The 22,698-nt window shown below is 38.3% G+C and overlaps 1 protein-coding gene across 4 annotated transcripts in view; it reads right to left on the reverse strand.

Annotated features, from left to right (window-relative positions):
• Nucleotides 1-22,698, reverse strand: part of ero1b (endoplasmic reticulum oxidoreductase 1 beta) — a 32,968-nt gene that overhangs the window by 9,313 nt on the left and 957 nt on the right. For 3 of the 4 annotated variants that reach the window (XR_010927956.1, XR_010927955.1, XM_067585705.1), the window contains exons 1-15: nt 21,159-21,386; nt 18,534-18,653; nt 14,983-15,066; nt 12,567-12,608; nt 11,006-11,088; nt 8,656-8,729; nt 7,695-7,815; nt 6,842-6,888; nt 6,723-6,734; nt 6,596-6,622; nt 4,647-4,739; nt 4,183-4,429; nt 3,323-3,392; nt 2,105-2,191; nt 340-473 (exon numbers count right to left, since the gene is read on the reverse strand). Coding sequence is in view for 2 of the 4 variants with exons in the window: in XM_067585705.1 (XP_067441806.1) it covers nt 340-473; nt 2,105-2,191; nt 3,323-3,392; nt 4,183-4,429; nt 4,647-4,739; nt 6,596-6,622; nt 6,723-6,734; nt 6,842-6,888; nt 7,695-7,815; nt 8,656-8,729; nt 11,006-11,088; nt 12,567-12,608; nt 14,983-15,066; nt 18,534-18,653; nt 21,159-21,371 (1,454 nt within the window). In the remaining 2 variants the exon portion in view is untranslated. Of the gene's footprint in view, nt 1-339; nt 474-2,104; nt 2,192-3,322; nt 3,393-4,182; nt 4,430-4,646; nt 4,740-6,595; nt 6,623-6,722; nt 6,735-6,841; nt 6,889-7,694; nt 7,816-8,655; nt 8,730-11,005; nt 11,089-12,566; nt 12,609-14,982; nt 15,067-18,533; nt 18,654-21,158; nt 21,387-22,698 lie in introns of those variants that run through there. The other variant, XM_067585706.1, reaches the window with a different exon arrangement.

Below are 22,698 nucleotides of genomic sequence, written 5' to 3' on the forward strand. Positions count from 1 at the left end.
GGGTTAGGAGTTGGGGTTAGGATTAGGGGTTGGGGTTAGGGTTGGGTTTAGGGTTAGGATTAAGGATTAGGGGTTAGGGTTAGGAGTTGGGGTTAGGATTAGGGGTTGGGGTTTAGGATTAGGAGTTGGGGTTAGGATTAGGGATTGGGGTTAGAATAAGGGGTTAGGGGTTGGGGTTATTTTTTTTTGACCAAACTGCCTTTTTATCATCTTGGAAATTTCTTTCTCTGGACATTGGTTAAAGATTTGCTCTCGATCCTGATTCAATCTCTCGTCTATCACGGCTTCTTCAGACACCTTTCAGTGGCTTTTTTTTTCTCCACAGAAAGGTGAACGTACCTGCCGAAGCCGTTCAGTAAGGCCACGATCTCCTGTCGGGTGAGCTGGAAGCCTTTAGAGGGGCTGTGTTCAGGAAGGTTCTTGATCTCCTTCTCTGAGAAGAGGATCTTCAGCGCCGTGCCCAGACCTTGAGTCTGTAGACGAACACATGAAGTCAGTCAAATGAAAACTGTACGAGAACTCAGGTTGATTTTTATAAAGTTACTGTGTGAAGCAGGAAAAGGTGTTTTCAGCGATTTATCCAACAAACTAGTTCAATGTCATCTTCAGAAGCAGTGTTGGTTGTTTTTCTTGATTCTCCATCAAAGAAGAAATGACTTTAAGCTGACAAGACATTTCCTCAAAATACCAGAAGCCTCAAACCTTAAAGGAACAGTTTGACACTTTGGGAAATAAGATTAAGACCATTAATATGAAGCTACAACCAGCGGTGGGAAGAAACTAAGTACATTTACTTAAGTACAGTTTTGAGGTACTTGTACTTAACTTGAGTATTTCCATGTGATGCTACTTTCTACATTTCAGAGGGAAATATTGTACTTTCTACTCCACTACATTTATTTGACAGCTTTAGTTACTTTTCAGATGAAGATTTGACACAATGGATAATATAACAAGCTTTTAAAATACAACACATTGTTAAAGATGAAACCAGTGGTTTCCAACCTTTTTGTCTTTTGACGTCTTACAAAAAGCAGTGTGTAGTCGGGGTCACATTTCACATGTCTATGAGTTGTTAACAGCTCCACCAAATAGTGATTTTTCCCTCTAAACTTCTCACATGCTTTCATTTCAATAAATCTTCAAATGATCCAATATTTCAGCAAAAATCAAAGATTAGAGAAAAAGTCCAAAAACTGAAAACAGATTTGTGTATCAGAACTTTGTTTTTTCTTCTTTCCTCTCCCATTAATCATCTCACCACCCCTCAGATTTATCTGCTGACCCTTTGGAGGGGCTCGACCCCTAGGTTGGGAACCACTGGACTAAACTAGCTAACTGTATATAAAGTAGTGTAAACTAGCTCCACCTCCAGCAGCTACAACAGTAACATGCTGCTCTAACACTGATGCTTCACTATTAATAATCTAATGATGTCATATATAATAATATATCAGTCAGAGGGACCAAACCACTACTTTTACTGCAATACTTTAACTACATCAAGCTCATAATACTTATGTACTTTTACTGCAATACTTTAACTACATCAAGCTCATAATACTTATGTACTTTTACTGTAGTAGGGTTTTCCACCGCTGGATTAGTTTAGCATAAAGGCTGATTAACACGTTACATGTTGTTTGTTTCTTCGTACTGTAAAAACATTGACGTTGGTCGGGTGCAGCGATATTTACAGATATGAGATTGGTCTCAATCTTTTCATCAAACTGTGAAGTTAAACTCTGAATCCCATGAAGAGAACAGCAGACGGTTTTTAAACATTATTTTTTTTAAATGTTCTCAGTTCATCAACAGCTGTGTCAACTTTATCTGTAGCTGTCATCACATTTATTTGATTCGGTTTCTTACAAACTTTAATGAAATTAATTAACTTTATTAAAGGTTTTGATTGGTTCGGCTGTTTCTATAAGCGCAGCAACTAAATTTGAGATAAACCAGTATTCTGTGTTTCTCTATAGTTACTGCATTCGCGGCTGCATCTTCCTTGTAAAAGACATTTGGAATCACAAAGGGATCTTAACAATAATCAATTATAAAAAAAAAATCGGAACATCAAATCAGTTTGAATCTAAACAGTCACCTGTAGTTTTCCCCACAGTCGACATTTACTGCAGCCGACACAGTCCATGATCCTGGAGATGTTTTTAAAGTGGAGGCGGAATTCCTCCTGCAGGGAAAAAGAGCCGATGTTGATCATTGAAGACAGAAACTATGATGATAAGACATAAAACAGAGATGGTCTCTTCCATCTATGAGTGTGTGTTTGAGTCTGATTTATTACCATCAACACATTTTAACAGCAGACGTGTGAATCATCGTGTTTAAAGCTCAGCTGTGCAATAAAAACACAAGTTGCAACACAAACTTCCTCAAACTTGAAATCTAGATTCAGAGCTCATTAAATGAGACAAATGACTTGAAACTTGTATGTTGAGATAAAGCGTTAAAACATCCTGACAGATGGTTCTTGTCCTGTATTTCCTCCGTTTGACCCTGGGATTCCACCGGGCGTGTTTGCGCTGCGTTCCGGCTCCGTCGCGGTTTTGCTCCGTCCTCTGCACGGCGCCCTATTCCACCGGGAGCGTGTCGGAAGCGGAGCGTCTTCACTGCGGGGAAGCCTTCCGCCGTTTAAAGTCAGTTGCACTCCTACTACAGTAATTACAGCAGCCTTGTCAAAGCTGATTAAGTCCCTTAAGGCTACCGTAATTACTGCAGTAGCAGGGCAACTAAACTGCCCAATTTTGTTAACTTGCTCAGCTTTCATTGATTTGCTACGCAGTTAAACGGTTTCTTTATTCATCTGTTTTAATCGCGTTTATTGTTGATATATACGACCAGGAGTCTGCACAGGGTGTTTTATTTTGAAAATTGACCAGATGCTCAATGCTGTTTCTGTGTCTTCTTGCCCAGCTCCATCTGCTCTGTGCTGCTTTACGCGGCCTCCGTAAAAAATAGACGAAGCGCCTAAGACTTTAAATTCTGCTCTATTTTATGTTCCAATGTTTTAGATATTTATTCTTCTTCAGGGTTTTTTGTCTCAGTTGTATCTTGTTGCTACAGTCGTTCGATTTGTAACTTGTTGCTTGTTTTAATGAGACGAGCACAATAAAGTGAATTCTATTCTGTTCTTGATAAACTTCACGTTATTATTGGTGAGATTTCTTTATAAGAACTTTTTGGTTATTTAATGTTATATATTTATATCATATGAGAGGTTATAGATTATTAAAGACACTTTAACTAATGACAGATGGTTTGTCTTCATTTATCCTGATGAACATATTAGATTTATTTTCACCTTTAATGTTTTGGCCTCCATCTTGTGTCCGGCGAACATGGACTTCTCATCAAAGTGCATCGGGAAAGTTCTGCAAGACAAACACAAGACAAAAAACAGACAATTTTTAACTCAGGATGATGCTGAAATACATGTTTTTTATTACAAGTCGCTTAGATTACTGCAATTTTGTTTTTACTGATCTCACAAAAAGTTTGAGAAAATAACAGTTAATTCAGAAGCAGCAATACAAAAAAGAGATCCCATCACTCCACTGGTTACCTGTATCCTATAGAATTGAGTTTAAGTCCTTTTACTCGTCTATAAAGTCTTATAAAACCAACTACCTTTCATTTTATGTCCCAACAAGAACTGTGAGATCTTCTGTTCTTTTAGAAGTTCCTAAAAATGTCCCACAATGAATCTGGTGAGACTTTGTTCTGTTTTTATGGCTCTAAACCAGTAGTCACTAACTGGCGGAGCCGCGGTGCAGCCAAGACGAAGAAGGTCATGATTTAAAACCTGACGGGGTGCTTCTGTTTTAACTGGCGCAGCTTTTCTAGTCTTTACAGTAGACGGTGAAAGGAAGAGAAACTCCCTTTATTTTATTTTTCTGAAGTTAAGCACTCTTATTTTGAAATGCAGCCCTATTCTATTTAGTAGATATTATTATTATTATTACATTAAACAGCAGTCATACATATATGTTCAGCTCTATATTGTTGATTTGACAGTCAGGTATTGATTACATGCAGATGTTGATACGACTACGAGGCTGCTTTAATATATATCACACTGAATAGTTGTAGACATTATGATCTTCTGGACCTTTGCTTCAGGAAATTTTCTCTAACTATAAACGTTCTTCGGACTCTGCTTACTTGATCTCTTTGAAGACCTGCAGCAGCAGCTCCTTGGTGGCTCCGTCCTCCTGAGCGTTTCCTGTGTACAGGTTGACGAAGGCTCGTTCAAAGTATGAAGACACCTTGTAGAGCGCCCGCAGCTCGATCAGGTACAGGAAGTAGAGGTTCTTCAGCCGCCGGGTGCCTTCGCCCTTCGTCTCCGCCGTGTCGAAACGCTGCCTGAACTCCTGAACGTTCGGACCCCAAACTGACCTTCCCCAACCCTCTGAGGAGACAACGACAACAGCAACACTTTACTACGTTATGTTGCATAATTTAAATGTAATCATAAGTCATCATTTGGCCAGATTTTACTTCTCACTGTTATTTGACTCTACAATCTGTTCAGTTTAATTTTTAAGTCCGTGTTACCTGGTCTGTACGTTTCTTGGTCTATCTTGACTAATCTAGACTGAATCTGGATTTATTTATAATAATCTCACCGTCCAGCAGGTACTCGGCACACAGGTGGATGTTGATGCTGCTGTGGAGGCCGGAGATGAGTCGGTAGAAAACTCTCTTCTCTAAACACAAACCTGCAGAGAGCAACAACAGCGAGAACATGTTTAACCTCTTTAATCAATGCAAACTGACGACGAACACAATATTATTACAAAAACATGTTCTGATTCAGGTTTCTTGGAGGTATCAGTCTCTGAGATGGATGAAAGTCCTTGTTACTCTGTATATTATGTACTAACTGTATGTACTTTATTGTTGAGTCTTGTGTTGTAATGTATGCTCATGTATTTTATTTTAATTGTTGAGTTTTATGTGTTGTAAAAACCCATCTAGGGACTTTGCATTGTGAACTAGCTTAGGCTAGAAAATGCTGTGGTATGTGGCATCAATTCATGTTATATACAAATAAACATAAACATGCCATCAACAGTTTTCACTGGAGCTACTTTCTACCCAAAAAAAACAGTACGAATGAAAACCATTAACTCCATTTTATAGTGCCAAAATATTTCTCATAAATAAAGCAAAAGGATCGTATCTGCTTGGCTGGACGTCACATAGGTTCAGTGTTTTATTGCAGTTTGGGTGAACTTTATAAAGCTGTTTTTATAACTGGATATTATTAAAATTTCAAGTGCTGTCATTTATTAGGAGCTTCTACCAGGAGCTTATTAGGAGCGGTTACCACGGTGACTGCTGTCCGACAACATCAGTGATGTGTATTGTGTGTATCTACTAACAACCGTCACCGTGCACAACAGGCCGCTGATGTCCACCAACTGTTATCTGAGCATGTGGTTAGCAGATTTAGACAGTTTTGTTGACTAATATCATAAATGTTGTTCATCGGCTCTGATTGGATAATAAAGATCTGAAGCTGATGTTTCTGTTAAACTTCACTGATTAATCATCACGCTCCTAAAACGCTGTCAGACTCTCCTTTAAAAAAAAAAGGAGAAAACTGGATGCAGCAGAATCATACAGATCTTTTTTTTTTCCTCCACTCATTCTTCTTGCTTGTCAAAACCTGCCGCCTACATTACCCACAATGCACCTGGGAACTGTGGTGTGTTATGCTAGTAGCAGCAGCTAATGTAGCTGCTAGCCTCCAGCAGACATGAGAAACAGGCTACAGGTCTGCTAACCTCACTTCTTTCTAACCACATTACTTTCATTTTCACACTTGTAGTCTTCAGACCTGCACTGACTATTTTTGCTCTCTACCAACTCCTGAGGGAAATATCTGGCTCTTTAGCTGCTAAATGCTCCACTATGTTCACCAGCTAGTCTACAGCTAACTCTGTCTGTCTGTTTGGTGCTGAGCAGGTAGTGTACAGTGGCTTTTTAGAGCTTTTATTCTGAAAACGAGCGCTGAGAGTGAACCAGAACAGTACACATTACACACTGACAGATTAGGCTCTTATTTTGAAAATATAGTCACTTAAAACACTTAGTAAACATGTCGTATGATCAGCTGAAACTTTACTGTTTAAAGCTTTGATGTTTGTGATGTATATGTGTGCGTGATTTAACAGTGTTTCCCTTTTAATAATTTCAACTACACGACACCAAAACTCTCCAGCTGTCAGTTTCACTTCTGTCCATGCGGTCTGGTTGAGTCAGAACTGTAACTTAGAGACTTCATGTTGATTTTAGCCGTTTACTACTAGATGATTAACAGCTCTCTCTCTCTCTCTGTAAAGCCGTTTACACCCAACAAACAAGATTTTATCAGTCGACAGTCTGCAGAGACACATGAGGAGGAAGCAGAGAGGAGATAAAAGAAGATCGACTGCACAGAATGACGAGGCTGCCGAAGGTGACAGGAAACGTGACGGATATCTGTGGTCGAGCACGAGAAGCTTTCTAGTAGTTAGATGTAAAACCACGTAAAAACTGTCAGAGAAATAAAGATAAACACATGATTTACCTTCCAGCCACGTGTAGAAACCTTCTCCTGCAACGATTCCAGCGACATGAGAGAAAAGAGATGTGATCAGTTTCAACACAATTTCAAAATAAAATTCACATGGAAGCCGGTTTTGGTTTTTACTCACCGTCGTCGTCTCCTGAACGCAGACAAACATAAAGAGGAGAAAAAATAAAGCTGTTAGATTTGTCAAAATGAGCTGAAAGTGTCAACTGATGGCAGATATTGATTTTTTTCCAGACTGACCTCTGCTGGGAGCCAGAGGGTTCAGAGGTCGGTACACCGATCTGGGCCTGTCGACAAATACATGAAGTCAATATAAAGAACGACAAATCATGACGGCTGGGGAGTCAAACTGATTCACAACATCTTCAAACTTCATCGTTTTCTAGCAGATAAAACGACACCACTAGTTTGAAATTTAGTATTTTATCACTGCAACGTCTTCTTTCAAAATAAGATAAAAATGATCTGAACTGTTGCACTACGAAGAAAACACAACTATAAAAAACAAAAATTTAATAAGTTAAAAATCAAGAAATAATAAACGCTAATATAAACAAACATAAACAACAACACACACGTCAACTGGATCAACCATGTTTACTGGTTTCTGAACCAGTTCATTACCAGGAGACAAATATTCACTGAATAAAACTGATAAAGATCTAAAGCTGAAACAACCAATCAATTAGTTGATCAACAGGAAATTAATCAACTAAGCGACTATTAATAATTATTTCATTTATTAACTCATTAGTTTTTCAGCCTCTTAATTTTGAAGATTTGCTGTTTATTTTCTGACATTTTAAAGACCAACGATTAATCGATTAATTGAGTAAATAATCAACCGATAAATGAAAGTTATCGTTAGTTGAAGCTACAACACAAAAATTATAATAACATTGAATTTAATTAAATAAATGATTGAACCAGCAGGGTTCAAACAGGAAGTAAAGCAGTAATTGTTCACTTTTGGTAAAATAAAAGGAGGCGAATACAGTGTGTGTTACTGTGTGTGTGTGTGTGTGTGTTACTGTGTGTGTGTGTGTGTGTGTTACTGTGTGTGTGTTACTGTGTGTGTGTGTGTGTGTCTCACTTGAAGCAGTTTTCCTCGTAGATGCTGTTCCAGACCCTCCAGGCTGAAGGACCCTTGTATCCGGTGAAACGCTCCGGGTTCAGCAGCAGATCCACGTAGTCGGCATCTGGAGAGGTTTCATCTGAAACACACACACACACACACACACACACACACACACACACACACATATACACACACACACACACACACACACACAGTCAGTGACTTGGTCTCACTAATCTAAAAGAACAAACAACATTCTGAAGCTTTATTGGTTAAGTCTGACCCGTACTGGAGCTCAGACTTTTTAAGACAGTTAATAAAAGAGCTGCAGCAGCTGCAGGCTGACGTCAAGTTATCACTCACAGCTACTGACTGTCAGAACCAGACGCTTCATCTAACCACAGCTTAGTTTCAGTTTGATTATCAGTTTCATCACAGACGGAGAGACGGTCCGCTCATTAACAGACTGCTGCTAGTTAGCGTTAGCTCCCAGCAGGTAGAGACCAGAGAAGATCCTCTGCGCTCCTCTTTCCTGGTGGATGATCGGGGAGTCTGTGGTGGAAGTTGTAAATGAAAGATCTGACAGCACAGCTGCAAATTCAGGAGGCTTATCTCCACCCGGTTACCACAGTTACAGTCAAATCAAGCGCACCTGCAGAGCAGCCGCCCCACGCTACACTGATATACCAGCCGCATGTTTTACCTGCAGGACTCCTGTTTTAATGCTGATGTGAAAACGTCCAGCTAGCTGCTCGTTGATTTCACTCATCAACATCCCAGCATGCAAAGCTGCTCCTGGCTACGGGATGGAGACGGAGGTCAGATCACCACAAACGAACGGGGCCGAGACCACTCCACTGTGTTAGTCTGAATACGACTGCTGAATCGTACCGAGTCCAGTTCAACCAGACTAATTAGAATAGTTAGTTAATTAGAGACATGCTCAGATGTTGACCAGATGAATATAAACACTCACCATCCAGCTCACAGAAGTGGTCCTGAGCGTCGTCGTGCCTCGCCCAGTCAGCGAACGCCTCTTTACTCTGGTTACTGCAACAGGAAATAATATATCAACTGAAACGACTGCAGAAGAAGAGCAGTGACACTGTAGCAGGAAAGACAATGATGCTGTATAAGAATACGATGAAACAGACATATTGTCCATCCGATTGGATAAAAATCATTCTTACTTACAAGTTTCTGGGATGAAATGTGTGTTTTTATGTGTCACTCTGACATAACGTATATTGTTTCTAACAGGACAGGTTAAGCTATTTTGCATGTGAGTAGTATTATACCTGCTCTAATACGCTTTTTAGGGGAAAAATCTAAATTAAAATTATGTCCAACAGTTTTCAATAAAGCAAAAATCTCCACATATGAACGTATAGAGCAGATTGTCGAGGTTGCCGGGATACAAGAACCATGGCGACGGGACGTTCTGATGTCAAAACTATGTGTCTATTTTTATTGATTTGATCACTCTGATTGTTTTTTTGCTGATTGTAATTGTTCTGTATCAAGCCAGCGAGGATCAATAGTTTAGTTTAGTGACATCATCCTGATTGATTGATCAAGTTGTGATGTCACGTTTTGTTTTGTCTCCACGATGGTGACGCTGCGTTGTGTGTGTGTTAGCGGTACGTTATTCGGCAAAGCACAAATAGTGGCGTTTTTTTTTTTTTTTAACGAATATTTGTTTCATACAAATATTTTTAAAATTATTTGTTCCCGGGAAGAAAAAATAAAACGTTTAATACCAGCGTGCAGGTCGGTTACATCACTATCTCAGTGTCTCTCCTCTGCTCCGCTGTGACGTCTGTCAGCAGGTCTCAGTGAGGGGAGTCACATCCACCTGCTACATGACGCACATTTCATAATTTGGACATCAGTCCTGGAGATAAAGCTGAGCTACTGACACATGCTTCATGAACGCTTATTGTAACACTTAAATCTCTGTCCACTTTTATTCGAACACAAATACAAACACTGGGCTCTCTGCACATCCTGAGTGTGTGTGATGTCTGTGTTTGAGTTATGATGTTGAGATTAAAGGGTTAAGAGACATGTCTAAGAATAAATACACAGAGAATAAGTATGATATCGATGGCCGAAGAGCAAAACCTCCTATCTGATCTGAAAAATGCACTTTTTTTGAGAAAACTTGTTTAAGCCTCCTGTTGTCTTCGGGTCAAATTTGACCCCATTTCAAATGTTTTTATATCAGAAATTTCTTTCATCTAATCGCCTGAAAATCAAATGGATGGTTCCATAACACACACTTTACAAGTAAAAGTAATGATCACTACTTTCATTGAATTTTGGGTGTTTTATTAAAGTTTATAGCATCTGTGGACTTTTGTTCTCCTGGGTCAGAATTGACCCGGGAGGATAAAAGTTACATGATTGACAGGAAGACAACAGGAGGGTTAAAAAAAACTTGTTTTCTTGCAGAATGCTATTTGTTAAGGATATGTGGTATTGTTTACTGTATTGTTTACTGTATGTTTGTATAGTTATTACAGTATTGTTAACATATAATATAGTAATATAGTACAAAAACAGTGTATTATGTGTTGGATTTTTCAGATAGGAGGTTTTGCTCTTCAGCCATCGATATGTAGGACACGTATACAGTCGTCCAGGTTTGATGTGAAACTGTACAGAGTTCATGGGATCAGGAGTTTGTGTCTCTCTCGGGTTATTTTTAGGTTGCAGCGAGTTGAGCAGGTTTTTCAGACCGGCGAGAGAGAGAGAGAGTTGCATCATCTCTGTTTTTTCAGCACAAACTTATCTGTGGTTGAACGTTTTTCCTCTGTGTGCAGCCGCTCGCTCTGATTGGTCGACAGACTTCAGCGGAGAACAGAATCTCTGACACAACTGTCGGTGGGAGAGTTGCATTGTGGGTAACGTAGGCACTGGGTTTTTGACAATCTGGTGCATCATTGTGAGTCTGATAATGAGCTAGGTTTTACTTTTTATTTGTCATGTACAGAAAACATGAATCTCACACAAGCAGAAGAGATTCAAATAAAGTGTCCCTTTTAGAAAAGTCCCTGATTTTCATTCAGTAAAGTGAATTGATGGGATTCTCTTTGCTCTGGACCTGTGATGACTCTACAGATCTCCCCCCTGGCAGAGGTGCAGTGAAGGTCAGTGTGCTGTTTTGGGAAACTTCCAGCAGCTTCCAGTCAGGCGTTAGTAAATGTTTGACCTGGTTACTATCAGCTGCGGTCGCCTGAAAGCTGCTTTGCATTTTTTTTTTTTTTTAAATGAGCTGCTTGAAAGTGTCTGCAGCTGGCAGATAGGAAGGTGTGTCGTCTCACCTCAGGGTGCTGTTGATGGCGCCCAGCTCTTTGGCCTGCTCACACTCCGTCATGTCCGACATGGTGTTGGCTGCCTGGGAGTACTGGAGACAGAGAGAGGAAGAGGAGGAGGAGGAGGAGGAGAAGGGCTGTTAGTAAGATTATTACAGCCGGTGTTGTCATGCTAATAATAATGTCTTATGATGTCGTCAATGTTCCTCTTCTGACCGTCAATTTAAATTATTTCAACTTTGTTTCTATAAAATGAGTCAGTTTGTCACCGAGGATCATGTGACCTGCAGCCACATGTGGTAATTACAGGATAACAGAACACTAAATGATCCTTCAAAATGATCTTTACTCATTTGCTTTAGAGACTGATGAAACCATAGTGACATCACAACTAGTTCAGATGTAACTTTAGACGAGCGTGATGACAGATTCAGAGATTTATGCAGAGACGTAATGTTGATGTAAAAAAAAAAAAAGGATTTTAACGAGAAAATTGAACTTTTTATGTGTAAAACCATATTAGACACAAATTATTATTCAAAGTAAAGTATTTTATATCCATCTTAAAACATGTCTGGAGGGAATCTTGCTGACATTAAACTGTTGGTCATCTCAAACCAACCAAAGCTGCAGCAGCAGAACTACATGTTGAGGTTAGATTGTCTTATTTGACTTTGCAAAAGCAGTTTAGCTTTAAATGTCTGAACACAAGCAGTCGTAGAAGAACTTTGACTAAATAAAATGACGATTTGACGTTACTATCAAACATCTACGCAGCCATGTTACTTTTCTTTATAGGAGCTATAGGCTCAGGTCAGCCAGAAGCAGGGTATTTAGCCATATTTTGGTGAAATGTGAGTGTTTTCTCGCATCATTTGAGAAGTTTTTATGGACAATTTGATATTTTTCTGTCATGAAATCCTTTGAAATCTCACTGTGAAAACCACCAGACTGAATACAGCCCCTGTCCTCTGTCTCCAGCCTACACAGGTGCAGTGTTTGATCATCAAAATACAGCTTTCCGGTGGAGGCCTCATGCTTACTATCCAATGAACCTGTGTAACTGATGGTTTAGGATTTTTTACACTCTGGTAGCCTGAGACTCTCCTCACGCTCTGCTGAGGTGGCACGTATTCATGTTTCCTTTCTAACAGCGACTGCTGAGTTTCCAGCTCGACCTTCACTGAGACGAGAGCAGATGTCCAAACACTTCTGGTTCATTACGAGACAAACATCAGGCTGTGAGCCAAGAGCTGCCTGGCAAACACTCAGCGCTCGGTCGCTACGTGGAAACTATCAGAGGAGATAAGCTGAGTGGTCTGAGCTGAGTTCAGATGTGTGTGTGTGTGTGTGTTCAGTGAATCAGCTGATGAGACAGAATGTGCTGAACAAATGCAGCTGGTCCTAAACTCCATCAAACAAGTTGTCTATGAACAGGTACGAACATCAGCCGACTTCATTTAACCTCTGCTGATATGAAAAATCCATAGTAGGACGACTTGTGAGGAAACTATTTCATCATGTGCTGCGTAGACAAGCTTGTAATGTCAACTCTGTCAGATGGTCTCACCTTGTTGTAGTTCCCAGACTTGATACCCACTGGGATCTTACTCTGTAAAACACATCAATAAACTGTCAATAATCCACAAACAAACAAGAGTATAATATAATATAGTATAGTTAGTATAGTATAGTAAGTATAATATAGTATAGTATAGTAAGTATAATATAGTAAGTATAATATAGTATAGTATAGTTAGTATAGTATAGTAAGTATAATATAGTATAGTATAGTAAGTATAATATAGTAAGTATAATATAGTATAGTTAGTATAGTATAGTAAGTATAATATAGTATAGTATAGTAAGTATAATATAGTATAGTATAGTTAGTATAGTATAGTAAGTATAATATAGTAAGTATAATATAGTATAGTATAGTTAGTATAGTATAGTAAGTATAATATAGTATAGTATAGTTAGTATAGTATAGTAAGTATAATATAGTATAGTATAGTAAGTATAGTATAGTATAGTAAAGTATAGTATAGTAAGTATAATATAGCATATATACCATAGTATAGTATAGTAAGTATAATATAGTATAGTTAGTATAGTATAGTAAGTATAATATAGTATAGTATAGTAAGTATAATATAGTAAGTATAATATAGTATAGTATAGTTAGTATAGTTTAGTAAGTATAATATAGTATAGTATAGTACGTATAATATAGTAAGTATAATATAGTATAGTATAGTTAGTATAGTATAGTAAGTATAATATAGTATAGTATAGTAAGTATAATATAGTATAGTATAGTTAGTATAGTATAGTAAGTATAATATAGTATAGTATAGTTAGTATAGTATAGTAAGTATAATATAGTATAGTATAGTTAGTATAGTATAGTAAGTATAATATAGCATATATACCATAGTATAGTATAGTAAGTATAATATAGTATAGTATAGTAAGTATAGTATAGTATAGTAAAGTATAGTATAGTAAGTATAATATAGCATATATACCATAGTTAGTATAGTATAGTATAGTAAGTATAGTATATTATAGTATAATAAAGTATAGTATAGTATAGTAAGTATAATATAGTATAGTATACTTAGTATAGTATAGTAAGTATAATATAGTATAGTATAGTTAGTATAATATAGTAGGTATAATATAGTATAGTAAGTATAATATAGTAAGTATAATATAGTATAGTATAGTTAGTATAGTATAGTAAGTATAATATAGCTTATATACCATAGTATAGTATAGTAAGTATAGTATAGTATAGTAAGTATAATATAGCATATATACCATAGTATAGTGTAGTAAGTATAGTATAGTATAGTTAGTATAGTATAGTAAGTATAATATAGTATAGTAAAGTATAGTATAGTAAGTATAGTATAGTATAGTTAGTATAGTATAGTAAAGTATAGTATAGTAAGTATAATATAGCATATATACCATAGTATAGTGTAGTAAGTATAGTATAGTATAGTTAGTATAGTATAGTAAGTATAATATAGCATATATACCATAGTATAGTGTAGTAAGTATAGTATAGTTAGTATAGTATAGTAAGTATAATATAGCATATATACCATAGTATAGTATAGTAAGTATAGTATAGTATAGTTAGTATAGTATAGTAAGTATAATATAGTATAGTAAAGTATAGTATAGTAAGTATAGTATAGTATAGTATAGTTAGTATAGTATAGTTAGTATAGTATAGTAAGTATAGTATAGTAAAGTATAGTATAGTAAGTATAATATAGCATATATACCATAGTATAGTGTAGTAAGTATAGTATAGTTAGTATAGTATAGTAAGTATAATATAGCATATATACCATAGTATAGTGTAGTAAGTATAGTATAGTATAGTTAGTATAGTATAGTAAGTATAGTATAGTAAGTATAATATAGCATATATACCATAGTATAGTATAGTAAGTATAGTATAGTTAGTATAGTATAGTATAGTAAGTATAGTATAGTATAGTTAGTATAGTATAGTATAGTAAGTATAGTATAGTAAAGTATAGTATAGTAAGTATAATATAGCATATATACCATAGTATAGTATAGTAAGTATAGTATAGTATAGTATAGTTAGTATAGTATAGTAAGTATAATATAGTATAGTAAAGTATAATATAGTAAGTATAATATAGCATATATACCATAGTATAGTATAGTAAGTATAGTATAGTATAGTCAAGTATAGTACGTATAGTATAGTAAGTATAGTATAGTATAGTAAGTATAGTACGTATAGTATAGCAAGCATTGTAAAAGATAACATTTGTCAGTTAACTGGGTTATACTGAGGTAATTCACAGGTAATGTTCACTAGAACGTCATATATATTAGTTTATGACATTATAGTACATCTATAATGATGTCAGTGACCAGACAGATGTTGGGGGTTACACCGTGTGAGGCAGGTGTGAGTGTTGACCTCTGACCTCTGGGCAGGGCTCCACATGGCAGTCTTTGATGGAGCAGTGTCCGTCGTCCGGCCAGAAGGGACACGGTCGCTTCAAGTTTACCTGCAGACATAATAATGACATCATTATTATTAAACATGGGTAAAATTAAATGGAATTAAACAACACAAAGAATAAAGTTGAAGTTAAATTAAATAAAGGCTCAATCTTGTGTGTTAGAATGTGTAGAAATGTGTTTCCACTCTGCATCCACTCTGACCAGAGGATGAGAGCCTTCAGCTGACAGTGTGAGAAGCTGAACTTGATATTCATATCTAGCCTGGTTTACATTCAGACCTCTGAATAACCCCCTCGCTCTATCTCAGATTCTTTTTATTCAGATAGGTGGGTGTTTGTGTTCATTGCTGCGTTTCCCTGGTTTGAAAACAACCAAACCAATCAGAGCTTTTGTTGGTAGATTTAAAGAGACGACACGCAGCTTATCTTCTTGTGCCAGAGCCAAACCAACGCTTGTTGTTAAATCAACATATTTCTTTGATGCTGCTCCTAGCAACCACCTTTGCTTTGTGTCAACTGAAAGGTGACGTCGACTAGTCACTCACTGCTGATTGGTTTGAGCAAAATAACCCAATAGGATCCAATAACTGTGCAGAGTTTCCCTCTGACTGCCGGAGCTGCTGTGGGGTTTTTCCACGGCCTCGGCTCGTCTGCTTCAGTCGCGTCGTGCCAAGTCGACCTGTGATGACATGCGTCTACACTTCAGCCTCACAGCGGGAGACGGCTGCGCTGAGACACGCTGCTGTATTCAGCTCTCCGTACTTTTGTAACTTTGACCTGAATCTCTGTGGTTTCCAGTTTAGTTTATCATCCTGTTTGTACTTGAAATCAACCTCAGTTCACTGTTCACTGGCAGCTTTCACATTACTGCTAATAGAGAACCAATACTTCCTGCTGCAGGATGCTTTTATTGTTCGGCTATAGGAAACGCACTGTTTGTGTCGCCAAGTTGGTGGCACTACACCTCAATAAAACAGGTCTGATCAACCACATATTTGCACATATTCTGTGCTGTTTGGTCAGTGGATCGGTTTTAACAGTGCGAGCAGAAACAGCCACAGTGATATTTAGATGAAGAGAGAGACATTCACACATGCGGCTTTGAAAGCTGGGACGATGACGGCTGCTATTCACTGTGAATGAGACCTGCCCCCCCCCCCCCCCCCCCTGAGCTAGAGAGGCTCAAAAAGCGCCCAGCAACACTACAGGGGAAAGTTAAGAGAGGCTCATGCAAATGTCCTCTGACACAGTGTGAACAACAACCAGCGAGAGCCAATCACACCTGCTCCCTGAAATAACTTTAAAACAAAGTAGAGGAAAAGCTGCAGTCTCTGGTTTGTGTTTAATGAGCTACCGGGAACATTAAAAGAACGACGACGTGTGGAAACAAACTGTCGACATTTGTGGTTCATCAGTACGGTGACTACATCAGAGCGGAGGGCGTAACACACAGAGCTACGGATTGTGTGTGAACGCACCGTTACTGTGGTTTAGTAACCAGCGAACCTCCAGCACATCATCAAGGTTTTACAACTTCACCTTCCTGTGCTTGCAGTACAAAAACAGTTTGGCTAAAAATATCCCTCACTATAACATAAACAAAACCAAACTGGTCTCATATTTGCCTCGTTGACTGAGGCGTTAGATACTAGACGCACCAGAACGGGCTCTAAAAGAGTTTCACACTGGCTTTACCGCAGCAGTAATCGCTGCAAACATCAGTTCATGGACGTCAGTCGCGATCGTCCGCAGATTATTTCATCAACACAGCAGCCTTCCTTCCTATTGTGTAACATCCTCGTAACCAACTCCAAAAGAAGCTCAATGTGAAAAATAAAATACTTGTACTGTCGTCTGCTTTCTGCAGGTACAGCAGTGTTTTGTTTAACATTAGCATGAACATCTAAGAGCTCTTCACCAAATGACAAAGTGAACATTTTCACCAAAGAATATCCAGATTACAGTTAAAGTAGCATTTGGGTTTTAACTAATTTTCACATCCAAACGGTATTAAGTTTCTTGCTACACTGATCACCACAGTTTACAGTAAACAAGTGACAAGCAAACCTCCACGTTAATCTGACTAATTCGTAAGCGCATCGTTTTCTCTCCGTTTGTTCCTCTGTCCAGACTAAAACAGCGTTTTTTTTCTCCAGAGTGTGTAAACGGTGTTGTAAAAAAACAGAGCTGCGTATAAACGCTGTCATATCGCTGACAGAACAGATGGTGGCAGCAGCGCGGCATTTCATCGGAAGAGGAAGAAGAAGAAACAATAACAACAACAATGGCGGACGGCTTCATGTGCGTGTTGTTCTCTTTATTGTCACCTTGTTCAGAGTTAAACGTAGACATCTACCACCTTTCTCAAACTGTTGGAATCTGCTGTTATAAACTAAACATCAGGAAGCTGCTGCGGAAATGTAAATAGTAATTAAAGCTGCAAGCAGCGTTGGTCGGGACCTCGCACTCTGGCCCGTTGGGATCAGATCATTTTGATTTTTAAAAATGAGGGATATTTCTTACAAATGTGGTGTGATTTTATTTTGAAAGTTTGATTGACACTTCTTGTGAAATATCCTCATAAATCCCATGACTTTGGCCAAATCTTACATTAAAAATCATTTTTATGTAGGAAATTTCATGGCGAATCCATTGATACAGGTTTGAAAGTGGTCAGACTTATAGTTTAGACATCAGAAGCATCTGTTTGACACAAAGTTCATGCCCATAGATTGCCTCCCCATTGGTTTACATTGTAAGGGTGACGTGGCACCGCAACTTTCAGGGCTTATTAAATCCAAACTGTTCGAGTTATTACAAAGTTATTAACAACTTTTTTCAGCACAGTGTCATAAGTCACCTATTACAGTTTGAAGCCGATACCATTAACGCCCTCGGAGGAGATAGCGTTTGTTCAGGGTCCAAAATTGGAGCAAAGTCTTATTTTGAAAGTCTGATTGTGGACTTCCTGTTGGATTTAGGTCAGGGGTGTCAGTGTATGATTTGTAGGTCTTGATGAGACAAATGATTGAGTTTTGGTTTGATCTCTCTACGACATTCCTACGGGCCGTGGCGGCCATTTTAGTTACATAGGTGGCGCTAGAGAGCACATTTTGGCACTTTAGGGGTTAATTTTTACATTTTATCAAATTTTCTACCAGACCTGATGTGTGTGCCAAATTTGGTGAGTTCTTGAGCATGTTTAGGGGATCAAATTAAGGGTTTAAGTGGTATAATAACAAAGAAAGAAACAAAGAAAGAAAGAAAGAAACAAACACACAAAAAACAGAAGGGTCCTCGCCCTTAAGCCTTCTGGGCTCGGTCCCTAATAATTACTATCCTCTGCACATACAGGAGAATGACCCGTCTAAATGTGGACGGACGTATTTACAGAAACCAGCTGTGGACGCGTGTTGATTTTGCACTAAAACGTAATCTCAGAAAATATTCACAGAAAGTGAAAAAAGGGAAAGAAAACGTTTGTGTATTCGCAGTGAAGGAGCAGCTCTCACCCTGTAGTATCTGAAGTAGTCTCTCTCCGTCAGTTTCTTGATACGAGGGTAAATCTTGAAGTTGTTGAAGACGTCGATGCTTTCAACGTCACAGAAGCAGTCGTCCAGGACTCCCGTCAGCTGAAACAGAGCAGAGAGAAAAAAGGCTTTTTATGTATCGCATGATGACGACGACGACGTTTCTCTCAAATATCGACGTTTAACCAAACAACGTTTCATAAGAAGTCACGTTACTCGTTCAGGACGCTAAACTGGAGTGTTGCAGTATGTAACATAAAGCTTTATTGTGTTGCAGAGTTGTTCAGAGATTGATTCCTGGTTAAAGTGTCCGTGCAGCTGCAGTCATGTGTCATGATATGCAAATACTGAATAAGTTAGAGTTTGACATATCGTGGACAAGCTGCAACATCCGAGACTGAAACATGAAGCCAAAACCTGCAGTTCCTCCGATGACCTCTGGAGGCTCCAAAAGCGAGTCGACCCTGAAATAAACATGTTTACAGCCTGGTATAAAAAACGGTTTTGGTCTCTAAAGCTAATTTCTTGCTTCATGACAACTGCACTGGGGTTAGCCTATTTTTATAGAAGTCACCTGTTGTGGATTTCATGTAATCTGATTTAATAATAAGATGTATTTCTGGTGAAGTAATGAAATGCTGTGTGTCTGTTAGAGATCGTTTTGTTACCAGTGTATGAATAGAAATGTTTCTAATAAACATTATAGTTTTTATTCATCGCATTATTTCCACTGCGCTCTACGTTTTAGTCTTTATTCCCATGTGCAGCTTCAAGATGATTCAGTTGGATTTAAGTTAAGTTTACGGCTGCAACTAAAGATCGTTATCGATTAATCTGTCGATTTCTTTTCCTCAAAGCCTGAGATGCAACATCAACAACTCAAGATATTCAGTTTACTCTCACATTGGACTAAAGAAACCAGAAAATATTCACATTTAAGAAGCTGGAATCTGAGAATTTTAGGATTTTGTTATTAAAAAAATGACTCAAAGTGATTAATTGATATCATCACCTGCTAGAGCCTTTTACTTTGAGGAAACGTGTATCAATGTTTAAGACTTTTCGAGACCTGCAGATAGGAAACCTCCAGATACAGCAGCTCCACCACTGAACACTGAGCCTCCACTTCCACAGCAGGAGGCCCACAGACAGACAGACCCCCCCCCACCCCTCCCCTACCCTCCATACATAATACATCCACCACACAGCGCTCTGTTACCTGAACCCGTGCAGGGCACAAACGTTGCCATCTTCATCTCTGAAACTAAATCTGAGCCCTTGAAAGACTCGTGTAAACAGGTATTTCAGGGCATTAACACCATCAGGGTGTAGTGAGGAGGCTCTGCTTGTTTTTTAAAAGGACGTCACCCTGCTAAACTAACAAACGTGACAGGTAACCAACACACACCTGTAGTCTTAATCCACTGGAAACACCTGGTTTTAACTGGCTGGAGACAAGTGTCAGCTGCTCCCAACACGGTTTAACACGAGTTAAAACAACTTTATACCTTAAAAGATCTGATTATAACACAATGTTTTATTTGCATGAATAAAAAGTCTGAGTCACAGGCTGTAAAATCTAAAACGAGCCAGTTACAGCATAAAATGTTTCCTAAAGCACAAAGACGACGTCATCAAATGTCTTGATTTATCCACAACTCAAAGATCTTCAGTTTACTGTCACAGAGACTAAAGAAACTAGAAAATATTCACATTTAAGAAGCTTTTCTTTAAAAACAAATCACTCAAAATGATTAACCAATTATCAAAATACTTCATTTTCTGTCCATCAACTACGTCTTTTAAGGAAATTCCTGTTTTACCTTTAATAAGAGCCCAATTGTATAATTCCATCTTTTTCTTCTAATGTAAATAAACACATTTTTATACATCTTATAAGTTATAATCTGATGCAGGATATGGAGCCAGCTGCTGCTACCAGCTGCTGCTAGAATTTCATATGAAATAATAAACGATAAGCTTATAAAATACAAAAAAAAGTTAAAGATTAAACCAGCGGTTGCTTCACTGTTTGTTGTGTATCTCCTGTGTGTAGCTGTGACCTTCTGTCATGTTTCATGTTACAGATGTTTGACTTGTTGAGCAGTTCCACAAAATAAATAATTGTTTTGACGCCCCCCCCCCCCCCCCCAAAAAAGGTAAAAACTTTCCAACATTTCACAATAAAAGAAAAGTTTAGAGAAAAGTCTGAAAAACTAAATCAAATTTTGTTTTATTCTTATTTCCTGTACTGAGCTGATATCAGTCACAGTCACAGCAAAACAAGTACTTTTACTTTTAAAACTTTAATACAGCTGAAAATACTTAAGCTCTTTGCTTAAGTCGGATCTTAAATGTAGGAATAGGAGTTATACGTTGTGGTATTGCTATTTTTACTTAAGTAAAGCTATAAGAGCACTTCCTCCGTCTCTGCTGGAGCCCGTGCGATGGGTGAGAGCTAAAATATGAAATGGTTCTCCTCTCTTACGACTTACAAGCTTTTTTTCTGGCGTCGCAGTAAGTGAGAATTGTGTCTCCGGTCTTTCTGAAAGAAACACCTGAAAGTCTACAAACAAATCATATGACATAAAGTGAGCCACAGCTGACCTCTGAGTGCAGCAGTCCACCGAGCGCCAGGACAGGCAGGAAGAGGCACATTTGTCTCAACATCCTGCTGTTTTGGTTCCACTTCTGTTTTTCTCTGCTTTTAAAACTTCCCCTCAGTGAACTTGGTTCCCCATGTGTCAGCGGAGCAGCTCTGCCTGTCTGTTTGTCTGTCTGTCTGATGGCTGAGCTGTCATTACAGGCTACCAGCTCCATGCCCGCCCGCTCCCCGCCTCCAAACAATCAGCTGTCAAAATAAACCCCGCCTGGCTACCGGCGACTCACACTTTGTAGTCCTTTCATCACTCTGAGGCCGTTAGACTAGCCGGTTCGCTGTGTTTCAAAAGACTACAACTCCCACGAGGGGGCAGGAGGTGGCCAGCCAATCACAGCACACCACGCTTTGTTACTCGGTAATGGAAATAACAGCAGCTGGACTGAAAAGCACAACCTGTGTCTGAATTCAAGACGTGTAATTTTGCATATTTAAGCTTCTTTCAATATGTCCTCGTCACCGCTTTTACTGTAAACCCGTGAAAATGGCGGCAAACTGAAGATGAACTGAAGGAAGTTGGTCACATAAACCATCAGCAGAGAGATGAACATGTGAAACTTTTTTTTAAATATATATAATGTGACGGTTTAACAGAACATCTTCCGGTAATGAGTCTCGAAACAGTTTTAATTAGAAGCATAAAGAAGAGGGAGAAAACAAAATGTCAGTCGTGTCCGGTGTTTCGGTTCAACGGGTGGCCGTGTTAACTGGTGACTGGTTGTCATAGTGACGGCAGCTGTTAAAAACACGAATAGGAAAAAAAACCTTAAATCCTCTTGAACTGAATGTTTAATACAGTATCTGTCTGATACTTTTTAGTTTCTTACATTATGTTAATTAAATTGAGTCGCCAACAAGAAGCATTCACCTTTCTTAAAGTTACTTTTCTATGTTGGGGAAAATATCGAGATTTGACAGTATTCTGTAAAAAAAAAGTGACTCAAACACCAACGTTAATTAATGTTAATAGACTGACCAGCCAGTGTAATAACAACTTTACTGTGCTCTTTGGAGTATCAGTCAAATATATTTAGTAGCCTGAACAGTTTGAATGTAATATGTTAAATATTTTAACTCATGTCGCATTAAGACAACGTCGGTGGTTGCAGATAAACAGACCGGGTGGCTACTGACCGTGTGACCACGCAGTTTGTACACACTATTTAGCCGCAAACTGGACATAAAGTGTTTAATTCATGACAAATATATAACGGTGTAAAATCCCAAAATAGGCTTTAGCTGCACTGTTAGCTTATGGTTTAGTTTCCCACATTATAAGAAACGTTACGACGGGTGAAAGCTTCTTGTTGAGCACATTTAACTTCCTCAAACTTATTAGATAATAAACACAGATGAGTATGTATTGAAAACAGATTGAAGTAAAATTAACTTTTTTACGAGCAGCAGTCACCAGTTAACACCGTCACTCGTTGAAGCGTAACACCGGCATAAATATAAAGACTAACTTGCATTTGTATAACTGCCAGA

The sequence above is a fragment of the Thunnus thynnus genome, chromosome 3 (assembly GCF_963924715.1).
Source record: "Thunnus thynnus chromosome 3, fThuThy2.1, whole genome shotgun sequence".
Classification (NCBI taxonomy): Eukaryota; Metazoa; Chordata; class Actinopteri; order Scombriformes; family Scombridae; genus Thunnus; species Thunnus thynnus.